The following is a 14,284-nucleotide window of genomic DNA, read 5'->3' as shown; positions in this document are numbered from 1 at the left end:
CAGCCATCTTTTTTTTTTTTTTTTTTAAATTTAATTTGAGAGATAGAGAGGCAGAGAGATAGAATGGGTGCACCAGGGCCTCTAGCCATGGCAAACAAACTCCAGATGCATGCATTCTCTTGTGTATCTGGCTTTACATGGGTACTGGGGGACCAAACCTGGGTCCTTTGGCCTTCCAGGCAAGTGCCTTAGTCGCTAAGCCATCCCTCCAGCCCTCTTTCCATACATCTTAATGGCCAGGTATGACAGTTCACATTGATGTCACCTTGATAGGATTTAGAATCATCATGGAAACAAATCTCTGGGCTGTGAAGGAGCTTCTAGATTGGGTTGAGGAGGGAAGGCCCACTCTGAATGCAGATGGGACCATCCTATGGGCTGGGGTTCTAGACCAAATAAAATGAAGAACATGAACTGAGCCCCAGAATTCATTTCTCTTCACTTCCTGACTGCAAACCCCACGTGACCAGCTGCTTACATTGCTGCCACCACGGCTTCCTTGTATGACTGTGCCCTGAAACTGGGAGCCAAAAGAAACTCTTCCTTGCTTAAGTTCATAATAACGAGAAAAAGTCACCCATACATCAGGGTTCTGTGAGGCACAGCCTGCCTCTTCCACAGCCCTTCCATATTGTGGGCTGTGATAAAATATCCTTTCACAGAACAAATCAATCTTTCCTGAACTGGTGGTCAGAAAGCAATTTCAGAGGATCTTAATTCCATTCTTACAATATGATTTTGGCTACTTTTATTGCTCCATCTTTGTCATCACTCATCCTTAGCTTCTCAGACAGAAAAAAAAAATGAGAACCTTGGACCACTGAACAGGCTTTGACTGCCAAGTGTATGTGCACGATGCATTCAGAACGCAAGGTGCTTCTTGCTTGGGAGAAGCAAAGAGCTCTCGGTGTGAGCCTGCAGTGGGGCATTTTGGCCAAAGTACAGATTCAAATCAAGATTTCTTTTGACTCTCTGCGTCCTCATCACTGTCCTCGAATAGGGGCTAAAAGGAAACAGAGTGACTGCTTCATTCATTGGAGCCCCCTACCTAGGTGGGCATTTCTTTTTTTTATTTTTCTTTTTTCATTTTTAATATTTATTTGTAAGGAGAGAGAGAGAGAATGGGTGCACCAGGGCCTCTAGCCACTATAAATGAACTCCAAAAGCATGTACCACTGTGCATCTGGCTTTATGTGGGTTCTGAGGAATCAAACTTGCATCGTTAAGCTATGAAGCAAGTACCTAGACTGCTGAGCCATCTCTCCAGCCCCTGGTACCCCTTTTTATCAGTAGCACTGGCAAATGAGAAGGCCTAAGTGTCTGCTGTTCCATTAGCCTTATAATCAGCTAAAGTTAGCAGGTAAACAGATTAATATTTCATTCATGGCAATGATATTACTTTACTTTTGTTCAGTTTAAAGGAAGTTATATTTTGAATATCACTTAAAAACTCAGTTATCCAACATTGAACTGATTCTTATATGATATTTATTCATCCAAAACATTTTCATTAAGTGACAGTTTGTAGGGCTAGAGAGATAGCCTACCACTTAAGGCTGTGAAGCCTAAGGACCCAGGTTTGATTCCCCAGTGCTCAAGTATGCCAGATACACAAGGTGGCACATGTGTCTGGTATTTGTTTGTAATGGCTAGAGGCCCTGGAAAACCCATTCTCTCTATATATCTGCTTCTTTCTCTCTCTCTTAAATAAATAAATAAAAACAATTTTAAAAAGGAATAATCCTTAGCAAGATGAACACATGTGACCATATTTGACACTAAGAGGCCTACTCTAACAAAGCAAGAGAGAATCTTCCCATGGGATGTGAGGAGGAAACTTCCAGAAGGTCTAGAGTGCTTAGACATCTAGGAGGGGAGGTAGGGAAGGGAGGAGGGATGGAGTCTATGGATGCCTTACCCTTTGACATAAATATCACTTGATTTTTGACCCGTGAAGATATTCTCATCTTCTAAAATGACATCTTCAGTGTTCCAGATAGTCACCCTCAGTTCATACCTGGGGTGAAGGAAAGCAGCAAGCGGGTGAATGACCTTGGAAACAGAGTCAACATGCATTGCTTTTGGTCTGTAAGCTCCTTCATGTCTGCCAGGTTCCCAAACATCAGCACTCAAGGTCATGGTCCTGTGAGAACCAAATAGGCCAGCGGAAGATCTCGGCCTCACCGAGGCATGAGTGACTCAGCATACCCTTCCATTGACCAGCATTTGCAGGTGACGATCCTGATGCTCAGAAGCCACAGCTTCAGCCACCACCACTGTCACTGCCCACCCACGGCTGTCACCAGCCAGATGGAGGGTGAGAGAGCATTATTAGCTCTCTGATCAGATCCTACCTCAGCCACAGTTTTTTTTTTTTTAATTTGGTCTAGCCCAGGCTGATCTGGAATTAGTCTCAGGCTGGCTTAGAACTCACAGTGATCCTCCTACCTCAGCTTCCCAAGTGCTAGGATTAAAGGCATGCACCACCATGCCTGGTGACGATTGTTTCTCTTAGCCATCTGCTATGGCGGTTTCCTTCAACGTGAAAGGGTATAACCTCTTTCACTTACCCTCTGGGTCTCCTCGGTGAAATGTCAACAGGTGGACCAGGCTGAGGCAGATCCTTGGGAAACATGTCCACCCACATTTGCAGGCGGCCCTTGTTGAGGAAAGAAAGCCTCCTTTAGCTTTGTGAAGGAACAGGGACATGGACAATTGAAAGTTCATGACTTAAAAAGATCCCATTCAGGCTGGAGAGATGGCTTAGCAGTTGAGGCATTTGCCTGCGAAACCTAAGGACCCAGGTTCAATTCCCCAGTGCCCACATAAGCCAGATGCACAACATGGCACATGTGTCTGCAGTTTGTTTGCAGTGGCTGGAGGCCCTGGCACATGCATTCTCTATCTCTCATTCTCTCTCTTTCAAATAAATAAATAAATAAAAATTTTTAAAAACAAAAAACATTGTTAAAAAAAGGTCCCTCCTGTCCTAGAAATGGGTGTTAGCTATGACTTGGTTGCTTTATATACATGTGACACACTTGTTAACAAAGAGTGAACCGTTCTTTCTTTAACTTGATTTTAGAGATAGGGTCTCACAAAGGCCAGGGTGGTCTTGAACTCCCTGTGTAGTTAAGGATGACCTTAAATTCACAGCTCCGCCTCCCAAGTGCTGAGATTGTAGGCGAAAGTCCCCATGCCCAGTAGAATTTGAATCTTTATTAGAAATTAATTGATGCATGGGTGAAGAACCAGAGAAGGGCAGCAGACCCTTTTTGAGCCTCTACTATGTGGCAGACACAGAGATAATGTACGCGACACTTGTTGTGACCTCATTAACTCTTGAGCATAATAAGTCAGGCTGGGATGTTTTGCAAATGTTAGTGTTCTTCCAAAAGAGTCTGGTGGCTTCAATTTCAGCAAGGCGAAATGACAAAGCCCAGCACACTGCAGAGCAGAGTTTCTCCACTACGATGTAACTGACATGTGAGCCGGGCCATTCTTTGGGGAGAGGAGGTGTTGACCCATGCATTGTAGGATGCCTCATTTACCACTGGACAGAAGGTCAAAATTGTTCGCAGATGAAAACCATCACGACAAGGCACACAAACTTAGCTCCTAGGAAGAAGGTCACACTCTCTGGGGACAGACCTGTCTTGTCCACTACCTGTTCCATTCCTGGCTTATCCTTGTGGTACAGTGGCCGAGTTTCTATGTGTTCAGGAACAAGTCTACATCCGGCCCCAGGGATATCTTCCCAAGAGTGTAAAACCTTGAGGGCCAAGTGCTCATGAGACTCCACTGTCTCCTCTGTAGGGAAGAAGGACAAAAAGAGTCTTGTTAGAAGACATTCCTACAAGGAGGCAGCAAGAGCTGGCAGATGCCTTTGAAGTACTTCATTTAAAGATTCATTTAAAAGATACTAAGGCTGGGCTGGCGAGATGGCTTAGTGGTTAAACGCTTGCCTGTGAAGCCTAAGGACCCTGGTTCGAGGCTCGATTCCCCAGGACCCATGTTAGCCAGATGCTTAAGGGGGTGCATGCATCTGGAGTTCGTTTGCAGTGGCTGGAAGCCCTGGTGTGCCCATTCTCTCTCTCTCTCTGTCTCTCTCTCTCTGTGCCTCTTTCTTTCTCTGTCTGTTGCTAAATAAAAATAAATAAACAACAAAAAAGTTAAAAGATACTAAGGCCGGGCATGGTGGCACACACCTTTAATCCTAGCACTCGGGAGGCAGAGGCAGGAGCATCACGAGGCCACCCTGAGACTACCTAGTGAATTCCAGGCAGGTCAGCCTGGGCTAGAACAATACCCCACATATTAAAAGAGCCCCCCACAAAAAAAAAACAGGGGAGAAGAAAGAAAATGGAATAAGTTGGAGGCAACATGGTAGTGAAATAGAAAGAGAATGAGTATTGAGAGGCAAGGACATGACATGGGTTATTGACAAGAAAAAGACAAAGAGAGCAGTCTTCCCCTAGAGTGGGGAGTCTACCTACACCCAGAATCAGATTTCCGCAGATCCCACAAATCTGAAAATGGAGACCAAACACTAGAGGGGGGTGCTGCAGAGATGGCAAGCCTTTGCTAACATCATGGTGAGAAGTCCCCGAAATCAGGGTGGCCCCCCACAAGGTGGTAACATGGGCACAATATATGTCTACGACTGTCTTTTAACTTCCCATTGACTAGGATCTCCTTAGTGCAAAAACTTGACCACAGGAAGTGATTCATAATTTAAAAACAAAACATAACCACAACGAGCTGGTGGAAAGAATGCTTGCAAAGCAAGGCAAAATCATTGAAAGAATAAAAGCTTCTTGACAAAGTTTATAATGGCAAACATTTGATATAAGAAAAATAAACTTGGCTTTATAAAAAGGGGCCAAAGAAGCAACTTCCCAGTGGCAATAATTACAACCAGTGAAAGTAGTCAGGGAACAAAAATCTTTGTCATTAAGCTTAATCAACTGGGGACTGACCTTATGAACATAATTTCAGACTTTGGGCAAAAAAAAAAAAGGCAATTGTTTAGTGGCCAAATGTCAACTATTGATCAAAAAATTAAATTAGCTTAAGAGTATATTGTGACAAAATAGTTTTTCCAACAGAAATCCCTCAACATGGTATTAATACATTGCCTAAATATAAATAATTCTGTCTGCAAAAAAAAAAAACTTCAATATGTTCTTAGGAACAAAATGACAATAAAAAAAAGAGTTCTTGCGATCTAAGTGGTGGGAATCAATAATGGTGTCCAAACAACATCTTCTACCAGGTCCTTAATTGGACTTTTTGTATTAAAAGCATGGAGCCTTTGCAGAGAAACTCTGAGCCCACAGATGTGATAATGCCATAATTATTCCGTATCATTAAACTAGAGGTGACTCTTTTTATTTCCTTCTCATCCTCAATTTACAGAAAGTTCACTGTGATCTTCTTGGCATATCCTGTGGTCCTCACATGGTAGTGATTGGCAAACATTTATGGGATAAAGTGTTGTGTCCAGTTACTTACACTCTATAATATTCATGTAAAGCTATTACTTGCCTTCTAACACAATACTACCTCTATAATATACACTGAAAAAATATAAAAACTGTAAAAAAAAATGGGAAACAAGGAAGTGTGTTGTGTTTTTTGTCACAATAAAAATTGAACAGAATGTAATTAAATGGCACAGCCATGGGTGCAGTGTGGTCTGAGATCATTTCAAAAGATCAAGCTATCGGGCTGGAGAGATGGCTTAGCGGTTAAGCGCTTGCCTGTGAAGCCTAAGGACCCCGGTTCGAGGCTCGGTTCCCCAGGTCCCACGTTAGCCAGATGCACAAGGGGGCGCACGCATCTGGAGTTCATTTGCAGAGGCTGGAAGCCCTGGCGCACCCATTCTCTCTCTCTCCCTCTATCTGTCTTTCTCTCTGTGTCTGTCGCTCTCAAATAAATAAATAAAAAATGAACAAAAAAAAATTTAAAAAATTAAAAAAAAAAGATCAAGCTATCATAATCTACTAGGAATAGAAAGAGTGAGATACAAATTATGTGGTATATTTACAGTTCTTTAAAAATGTAACATACACCGAAACTGCAAGGAAATACACCAGCACACGGCACAGCTGACTGAGTCTTACAGTGGTGAGTGCCTATCATCAGCCTACTTGAGTTCCCATACTTTCTACTGTGACCATGCATCTTTTTTGAAATGAAACTAACAGCACTGTTGCGGTCAGGTTCGCACTGCTGGCAGAAATCACCCGGCCAAGAGCAGCTTTTGGGGAAAAAATAAAGGGGGGTTTATTTTGGCTTACAGACTCGAGGGGAAGCTCCATGATGGCAGGGGAAAACGATGGCATGAGCAGAGGATGGACATCACCCCCTGGCCAACATAAGGTGGACAACAGCAACAGGAGAGAGTGCCAAACACTGGCAAGGGGAAACTGGCTATAACACCCATAAGCCCGCTCCCAACAATGCACCGCCTCTAGGAGGCGTTAATTCCCAATTGCCATCAGCTGGGGAGACTAGCATTCCCCGCACCTAAGCTTATGGGCGACACCTGACTCAAACCAGCACAAGCGCCTACCCCACCCCTGGAGCCAGGCTTATCAAGAGGAGAGCCGCATCAGCAGCACACTTTGAATTACCAGTATCCTCTTCAGTGAAGACAGTTTTGCCAGAAAAGACCTTGTTTCCTATCTGTATCTTCCCAGGGCGAAAGTATGGTCCGTCCAGCTTGTTGTCCTTGCAGAGCTTGGTGAGAATTTCTGTGGGTTTGGACGTGTCCCTCCAGGCGTTGTAACCCTCTCTGAGAGGAGGAGAAAGGAAGATGGGGTGAGGCCTCGATGCCTCCTGGGGGAAGACGCTTGAGATCCCTTTAAAAGGCCGAAGCGTGACTTGTACCATTTCCTTAAGACTCGCTCTCCCTCTTAAACGCTTGGGTCACTGTGTTTCTGCTTTGTTGTGTTTTCTGTTCTTTCTGGTCAAACACCTTTGCATATGTGCAGCTCGCATCTAAGACAAGGCTTGCAAGTAGCTTGGCGTGAACATGCTTTGTAGGAAATTTTATTTTTTTATTATTTATTTTATTATTTTATTTTATTTTATTTTATTTTATTTTATTTTATTTTATTTTATTTATTCAAGAGACAGAGAAAGAGAATGGTTGCACCAGAGCCTCCAGCCACTGCAAATGAACTCCAGATGCATGCACCACCTTGTCCATCTGGCTTATATGGGTCCTGGGGAATTGAACCGAGGTCCTTCAGCTTTGCAGGCAAGCGCCTTTAAGCACTAAGCCATTTCTCCAGCCAGGAAGTTTTATTTTTATTTTTATTTTTTAAAATATTTTAATTATTTATTTATTTAAGAGACAGAGAGAGAGAGAATGGGTGCTCCAGGGCTTCCAGCCACTGTAAACAAACTCCAGATGCATGAGCCCCCTTGTGCAGCTGGCTTACATGGGTCCTGGAGAATCGAACCAGGATGCTTTGGCTTTGCAGGCAAATGCCTTATCCTCTAAGCCATCCCTCCTGCCCCAGGAAGTTTTATTTCTAAGTAATGTGCCTTTCTTGAAAAATAATTCAAGTGAACTATGGCAAACTTCACCGTTTTGAAGTTGACCGATTCAGTGACATTTACTACATTCAGCGTGATGTGTAATCACTAACTCTATCAAGTGACAACAGGCTTTCATTGCCCCCAAATAGAGCCCTCTATCAAAATGTATTTTTTCTACTCTCCAGAGCCATTGACAGCAGCAGTCTGCTCTCTGTAGCTATGGATTTCCTGGCAAGTTTAGTTCTTGTTTAATTTTTGCTATGTCTGAGCAGCAGAAAAGGCATGTGGCTGTTTCCTCGAGAAGAAAACCCACCACATCTTTGCAGTTTCTCTGCTCCTTCCGTCCTTTCTCTCCCCCAGCAAACATCATCTTATAGACACACGTCTTGGGGTGCTGCTGCCCTTGTCAATGATTTTCCTGGTGGTGAGTTTCTACGTCTCCATAGCCCTTTCATCCCTTAAGCAATAGCTGTTTGTCTAATTTGTAATGAAATGCCCTTTGAGAACCACCAAGATGAGCTTGGATTCTCTGTTCATTGGGACATAGAGTTCATCAGAATTTAATCTGCTTTATCAGAGTTCCCTGGCTGTCTAGACTCAGGGAAGAGCAGGTCCAAGGAGTGAATGCTCAAAAACCAGGCCATGAAGGAGATGAGTTACTGAGAGTCGGAATTGTTATAACTCCTCTTATGAAAGGCCAATTGGATAATTGTATGTGTGTGTATGTATGTGTGTATTAGTGTATGTGCCCACATGTGTGCATGTTCCTTTTAAAATTTTTTTGTTTATTTTTATTTATTTATTTGAGAGTGACAGACAGAAAGGCAGAGAGAGAGAGAGAGAGAGAGAGAGAGAGAGAGAGAATGGGCTTGCCAGGGTCTCCAGCCATTGCAAATGAACTCCAGATGTGTGTGCTCCCTTGTGCCACTGGCTAACATGGGTCCTGGGGAAATTGAGCCTAGAACCAGAGTCCTTAGGCTTCACAGGCAAGTGCTTAACTGCTAAGCCATCTCGCCAGCCCACATGTTCCTTTTAATGGAACCATCCACATGGATGGTTAGATGCCAAATGAGTTATCAGAAAAATTATCAGAGGGGCTGGAGAGATCACTTAGCAGTTAAGGCACTTGCCTGCAAAGCCAAAGGACCTCAGTTCAATTCCCCAGTACCCACGTAAGCCACATGCACAAGGCGGCGCATGCATCTGGAGTTTGTTTGCACTAGCTGGAAGCCCTGTGGTGCCCATTCTCTCATTCTCTCTCTCTCTCTCTCTCTCTCTCTCTCTCTCTCTCTCTCTCTATCATTCACTCTGCCTCTTTCCCTCTCTCAAATAAATAAATAAAAATAAAATATTTTAAAGAAAAGTTATCAGAAAGCTGTGCAATGGCTGTTACAGGAGAATGATCACAGCAGTGATATTTATAATAGAATAGAGAAATAATCATAAGTGTCCAATAGTTCAGGAAGGCAGGTTGGCTCTGTCTCTGTACAACACATTCATATGATGGAATACTACAGAGCTATGAAAGTAATAATGATGGCAATATTAAATATGAACCATAAATATTTAAGATATAGGGTAAGTACAACCAAGCAGATTACTAACTGTGTGGATAGTGTAAGTCTAACTTTGGATGAAAACAGCATAGAAAAAATATGAAAAGGAAATATAATTGTTCAAGTAAATGACTTCTAAGAAGGATAAATTGGGGCTGGAGGAATTGCTTAGTGGTTAAGGGGTTTGCCTGCAAAGCCAAATGACCCAGGGTTGATTCCCCAGGACCTATGTTAGCCAGATGCACAAGGTGGTGTATGTATCTAGAGTTCATTTGCACTGGCTGGAAGCCCTGGCATGCCCATTCTCTCTCTCTCTCTTTTTCTCTGTCAAATAAATAAATAATAAAATATTTCAAAAAGAAGGATAATTCGAATTTTTTTGCATAAATCTTCTATAGTGAATACATATTATGTTATACTGAGGAAATAATTTTAGAATATACAATGGAACTCTAATGAATGTCTGTATTTTTCCAGCTAAAATTTTCAAGACTTCAAACAAAAATAGCATTAAGAGCCGGGCATGGTGGTGCACACCTTTAGTCCCAGCACTTGGGAGGCAGAGGTAGGTGGATTACTGTGAGTTCGAGGCCACCCTGAGACTATATAGTGAATTCCAAGTCAAAATGCATTAAAAATAAAACCTGTAGTCTATATTTTAAAATTAAGCAGAATTTGGGCTGGAGAGATCACTTAGCAGTTAAGGCACTTGCCTACAAAGCCAAAGCATCCAGATTCAATTCCTCAGTTGCTACGTCCACAGCGACCTCGCCTGTGTAGCAAGCAGAAATGCTTCTGCACTGGAAGAGAGCTGAGGACAGAGGGCCAGCACTCCTCGGAGGGATGCCCCCGGTGACCCCTTGGCAGTCAGTTACTGTAATGGTTCCTGCTGCCCATGAAGTCATGATGACCTGATTACTGGTGCCAATGAGCTGTTTCTGTGTTCTATTTCTTTTCTGCTTTCTTCTAGTTGTTTGTCAAAGAACAGCTAGTTTCTACGCTACGCTTACTATTAATCATACACGCAATCAGAGTACAAAAAACAATTTGAGTATTGAATGTGCCCCTCCTATGATTAGGGCAATGGAGGAAATGTATAACTCTACTAGGAATAAAAAATTAACTCTAAAACACTTTTTAGATGATGTAAAGTAGAAACAGCTTATGATGTTTTAGAACAATACTGATCCTGAGAAAGTGAAAGTAAAAATGTTAATCGGTAATGTTCATAAGAAGCATGACAATTCTGCAAAAAAGAAGTTACAAAAGTTGGGGTATTCCCACCAGAACGCTTCCTGGGGGGTATGTTCAGTACTTGATCAAGGGCTGATAGTAGACTCCCAGAGCTGGGAACTACCTAGATCCACTCCCCTATGAGGGAGGATATGATAAATTCGGTAATAGATGAATAAATTATAAAGGAAAAAGGAGGCTATGGTATTCTCTTCCATTTATGAAATGCTTAGCAAAGACACGTAAGCCTTGGTGCTTATACTCTAGACAAGTAAGAAAAGAATTCCTGGAAAACATTAAACCAGCCTTAAAATATTGGTGGTCTTTTGGATAGAAACACTTTTATAATGAATATGAGGATTATATAAATAATCTAATAAGTGGAAAGAGATGGCTCTCTGCTCGGTTTATAAAAAATAAATAACCTATTGTTCACCTTACATCCCTTACCCCAAGCCTCTATTCATGTAAAGCTGTGGTCAATGGGGCAAGACGTCCTTCTTAAAAAAAAAGAAAACATTCCTGCCTGATAAATATTACATGTATGCTTACAATAAAACAATACTTAAGATTGTTTAGATTAATGATTTCTGAGATCACTTGTTGGCTTGCTAAGTTTCCCTGTTCAATCTGTATAAAACCTTCATGAAACCTTCAGTAAATTGCAGCAGCATATTCAACTTAGAGTGTGTCTGTCTGTCATTTCCTCGCCGAATCCCGAGTTCTCCTTGAGCCTTCGCCCTTGTTCTCCCTCGGTCCTGATCTCCCCGAGAGTCAGTCCGCGGCACTCAGTACCCACATAAGCCATATACACAAAGTGGCACATATGTCTGGAGGTTTTTGCAGCAGTTGGGGGCCCTGGCATGCCTATTCTCTCTCTTTCTCTCTCTCTCTTTCCCTCTACTTCATTCTGTCTCTGAAATAAATAAATAGAAATGATTAAAATTAAATGGAATTCTAAAACTAAAAATAAATAAATAAATAAATAAGCAGACTTCTACATCTTTAAAAGCATGAGAGTTGGAGCCATTGTCCCTCCACTTGTAAAATGAGGGTCAGAAAGCCCTCAGTGAGTTCAGGATGAGAGGTACCATGTGAAGTCCTAAAGATAACAGATCCTACCCACTCGCAAGCCTTAGTTAGAGAGAGAATGCTGAGGTACTGACATTTGCATCGTATTATCCATTCTTCATCTACCATCATTCCTCCCCAGGAAACCCTGGCCACCAGGTACAGCTGATTAAGTAAGCACATCACAGTTTGGCTCTTGACTCTTGAAGTGCCTGCCTTGGGTTTTTAAATCAAGGCTGTCCCTCAAGAGCACAGTGCTGTTTCTCCAAACCAGTCCTACTGACAGGAGCCATTTGTGATATCAAAGCAGACCCTGGTCTGCTGTTTCAGAGATGGACAGATGGATGCAGCATCCAGAGCCCATGTCTCTGCCAGAGCAAGCACTTACATTTCATACTGGCTTTGCAAACCACAGATGGCTCGGTGTTTGCTGTAAAAGCGGTTCTCCAGGTCAATCTTGGTCTCTCCAATGAGGTCATCTGTCCCAATCATGTCATGGTCATAGATCAGGACGGAGAGCAGTGACTCCTTTGGGAAAGTGGCCTGGATCTCAAATGACCTAAGTCCAAGCAGAGGCTTTGGGAGTCAACAATGTTTAGCAACAGTTTCCACAGCCCCACCTTCATCTGGTTTATTATTCATGCAACTCAGCTAATACCTAGTAGGTATCTGTGCCTTGGAAGCTCAGTCAATGTCCCATTTCACTGTCAGTTTCCAAGACTCTAACCTCGCTTTTCATAGACCATCTCTTACACACTTCAGCCAAGGATTTGAGTAGTCTGATTTCCAACCTTGGTTTTGAACCTGCAACTTTCTAGTTGTTGAGCTTTGTGAAAGTTTCTTATGCTCTTTCACCCACCCTCGTTATGGGAAAATGAGGATAAATAGGATTTCTTTATAATCCAGCAAGGTGGTTAAATGTGAGGTTGCGTAGAAAATGTATACAATTTTTCATGTTTTCAACTCATGACCAGTGCATTCCCATTCTCTTCCTTTATTGTTGAATCAAGGAATACCAGCTGAAGTTTTCAAAAGAGAACCCTGTTGCTGATGGGAAATTATCAAAACAAAGGATTATGGGGTTGGAATGCTGTGTCTCTACATGGCTGAGCCCCTCAAGAAGGGAAGCTTGGGCTGGAGGGATGGCTTAGTGGTTAAGACATTCGTCTGCAAAGCCAAAGGACCCAGGTTTGATTCTCCAGGACCCACGAGAGCCAGATGCACAAGGTGGCACACACATCTGGAGTTTGTTTGCAGTGGCTGGAGGCCCTGGTGCATTCATTCTCTCTCTCTCTTTCTCTCTGTCGAATAAATAAATAAAAATAAAAATATTTTTTTTTAAAAAAAAGAAGGGAAGCTTGCTCTTTTGTCTGTGTTGTTAGAGCTGTCCCTTGGTTGCAGAAGCTATTTCTTTGAACTGTATAAGGCATATCAGAAGCAGAGGCCCTGGTGCACCCATTCTGTCTCTCTCTCTCATACATTCATACATAAATAAATTTTTTAGACAAGATTGGATTCTCAGGCAACACAAGGCAATCTTGGGCTTACATCACATACCAATGACACTACCATCATATGCCCTGCTGGCTGGAGGGAAGATTCTACATCTTGAAATGAGCAAAACCGGAGATGGCCAAAGGCAAGCAGAGCCTCTGCGCTTCGGAGCACAGATGGCTTTGTTTCCCTTGCTCATTCACTCATTCCCTAATTTACTCATTTGACACCGATCCCACATCCACTAGGTACCAGGCCTGGGCATCTTAAAGTGAGCAGAATAATTTCTGGATGGGTAAAGTTCATAAGAACAGTGGCTTCAGAGGATGACAGGAGCTCAGCTCCAGTCATGGGCATGATGTGGCATGCACACTTGTCCGAGAGGATGAAGAAGGGAGGTAAGAAATGGCTCTTTCGCTGGGACTTGATTGAAGATGCTTCCTCCAGCCCTGGGTCTGTGGAGCTCAGATCTGTCCTTCCAGTGTTTTCACAGGTCTCCCCACTCTGCCACGACCCCCCCCCCCACTTGTTTGATTTTTCTTTCAGTATTCACAGACCGGCAGGGCACCTGCACAGGACGGATTCTAAACCACTGTGGGGAAGGAGGAAGTTTTGCAGGGAGCCAAGGAAAGGAAAGGGTGGGCATGCCATGGTGAGGGGCCACCTGGGAAAAGGCCTGCAGACACGAGGGAGCCATCGGCACCAGAGAGCTGTTCTAGTCACCCACAGACAGGCGCCGTGATGTCTCGTGGTTCTCTTTATGGTTGACAGTAGAGATAATGCAAAGCATTCTGGGAGACTGAGAGCTGTGGGGAACTGCCAAAATCTGGGGTCTTGTTCAACCTTAGGTTGATGTGCAATGACAGGGTCTCATCAGATTCTACTGACAAATGACCATGGTTTTGGTGGTATACCCATTCATTCATTCGCTACAAAAGACTTAGTGAGCACTGGCTGTGTGGCAAGCCCCATCCTCAGTGCTGGGGAGTGTCACAGTTCACACAATTTCCTGCTAACAGATCTGATCCTCTAGTGGGAACTGGAAGATGACCACTGAACACATGGGTGTATCAAATCCGTGTCAGAGGCCAGGGAAGAGAAAGTAAGGCAGGACAAGAAGCCAGGGCATCAGGGGATGAGGTTGTGACATTATCACATGAATGTCACAGTAGTGGCCCTCAGGAGGTGTCTCCACATCCCAAGTCAGGCTCAAGAGCCCAAGATCAGTCAGCTGGGACAGGAAGGGATTGAACCTACAACTTTCACCCTGGAGTAGCAAGTACAGACACGTCCAGTTAAGTATCTACACTCAAAAGAGCCTTCAGAAGAAATTGCAAAGCCAGGAGCAAGAAGGGGTACTCCATCATGCTATCCCTCCA

The 14,284-nt window shown here is 43.3% G+C and overlaps 1 protein-coding gene across 1 annotated transcript in view; it reads right to left on the bottom strand.

The window, feature by feature from the left end:
• Positions 1 to 14,284, bottom strand: part of Fer1l6 (fer-1 like family member 6) — a 145,513-nt gene that overhangs the window by 20,031 nt on the left and 111,198 nt on the right. Inside the window, exons 32-36 of the mRNA XM_004661353.2 lie at positions 11,800 to 11,970; positions 6,639 to 6,799; positions 3,668 to 3,810; positions 2,571 to 2,659; positions 1,919 to 2,017 (exon numbers count right to left, since the gene is read on the bottom strand). Coding sequence (XP_004661410.2) covers positions 1,919 to 2,017; positions 2,571 to 2,659; positions 3,668 to 3,810; positions 6,639 to 6,799; positions 11,800 to 11,970 — 663 coding nt within the window. The remainder of the gene's footprint in view (positions 1 to 1,918; positions 2,018 to 2,570; positions 2,660 to 3,667; positions 3,811 to 6,638; positions 6,800 to 11,799; positions 11,971 to 14,284) is intronic.

This window comes from Jaculus jaculus, chromosome 2, assembly GCF_020740685.1.
Source record: "Jaculus jaculus isolate mJacJac1 chromosome 2, mJacJac1.mat.Y.cur, whole genome shotgun sequence".
Lineage (NCBI taxonomy): Eukaryota > Metazoa > Chordata > Mammalia > Rodentia > Dipodidae > Jaculus > Jaculus jaculus.
The sequence above is the reverse complement of the archived record's forward strand: the minus strand, read 5'-3'. Positions and strand labels throughout refer to the sequence as shown.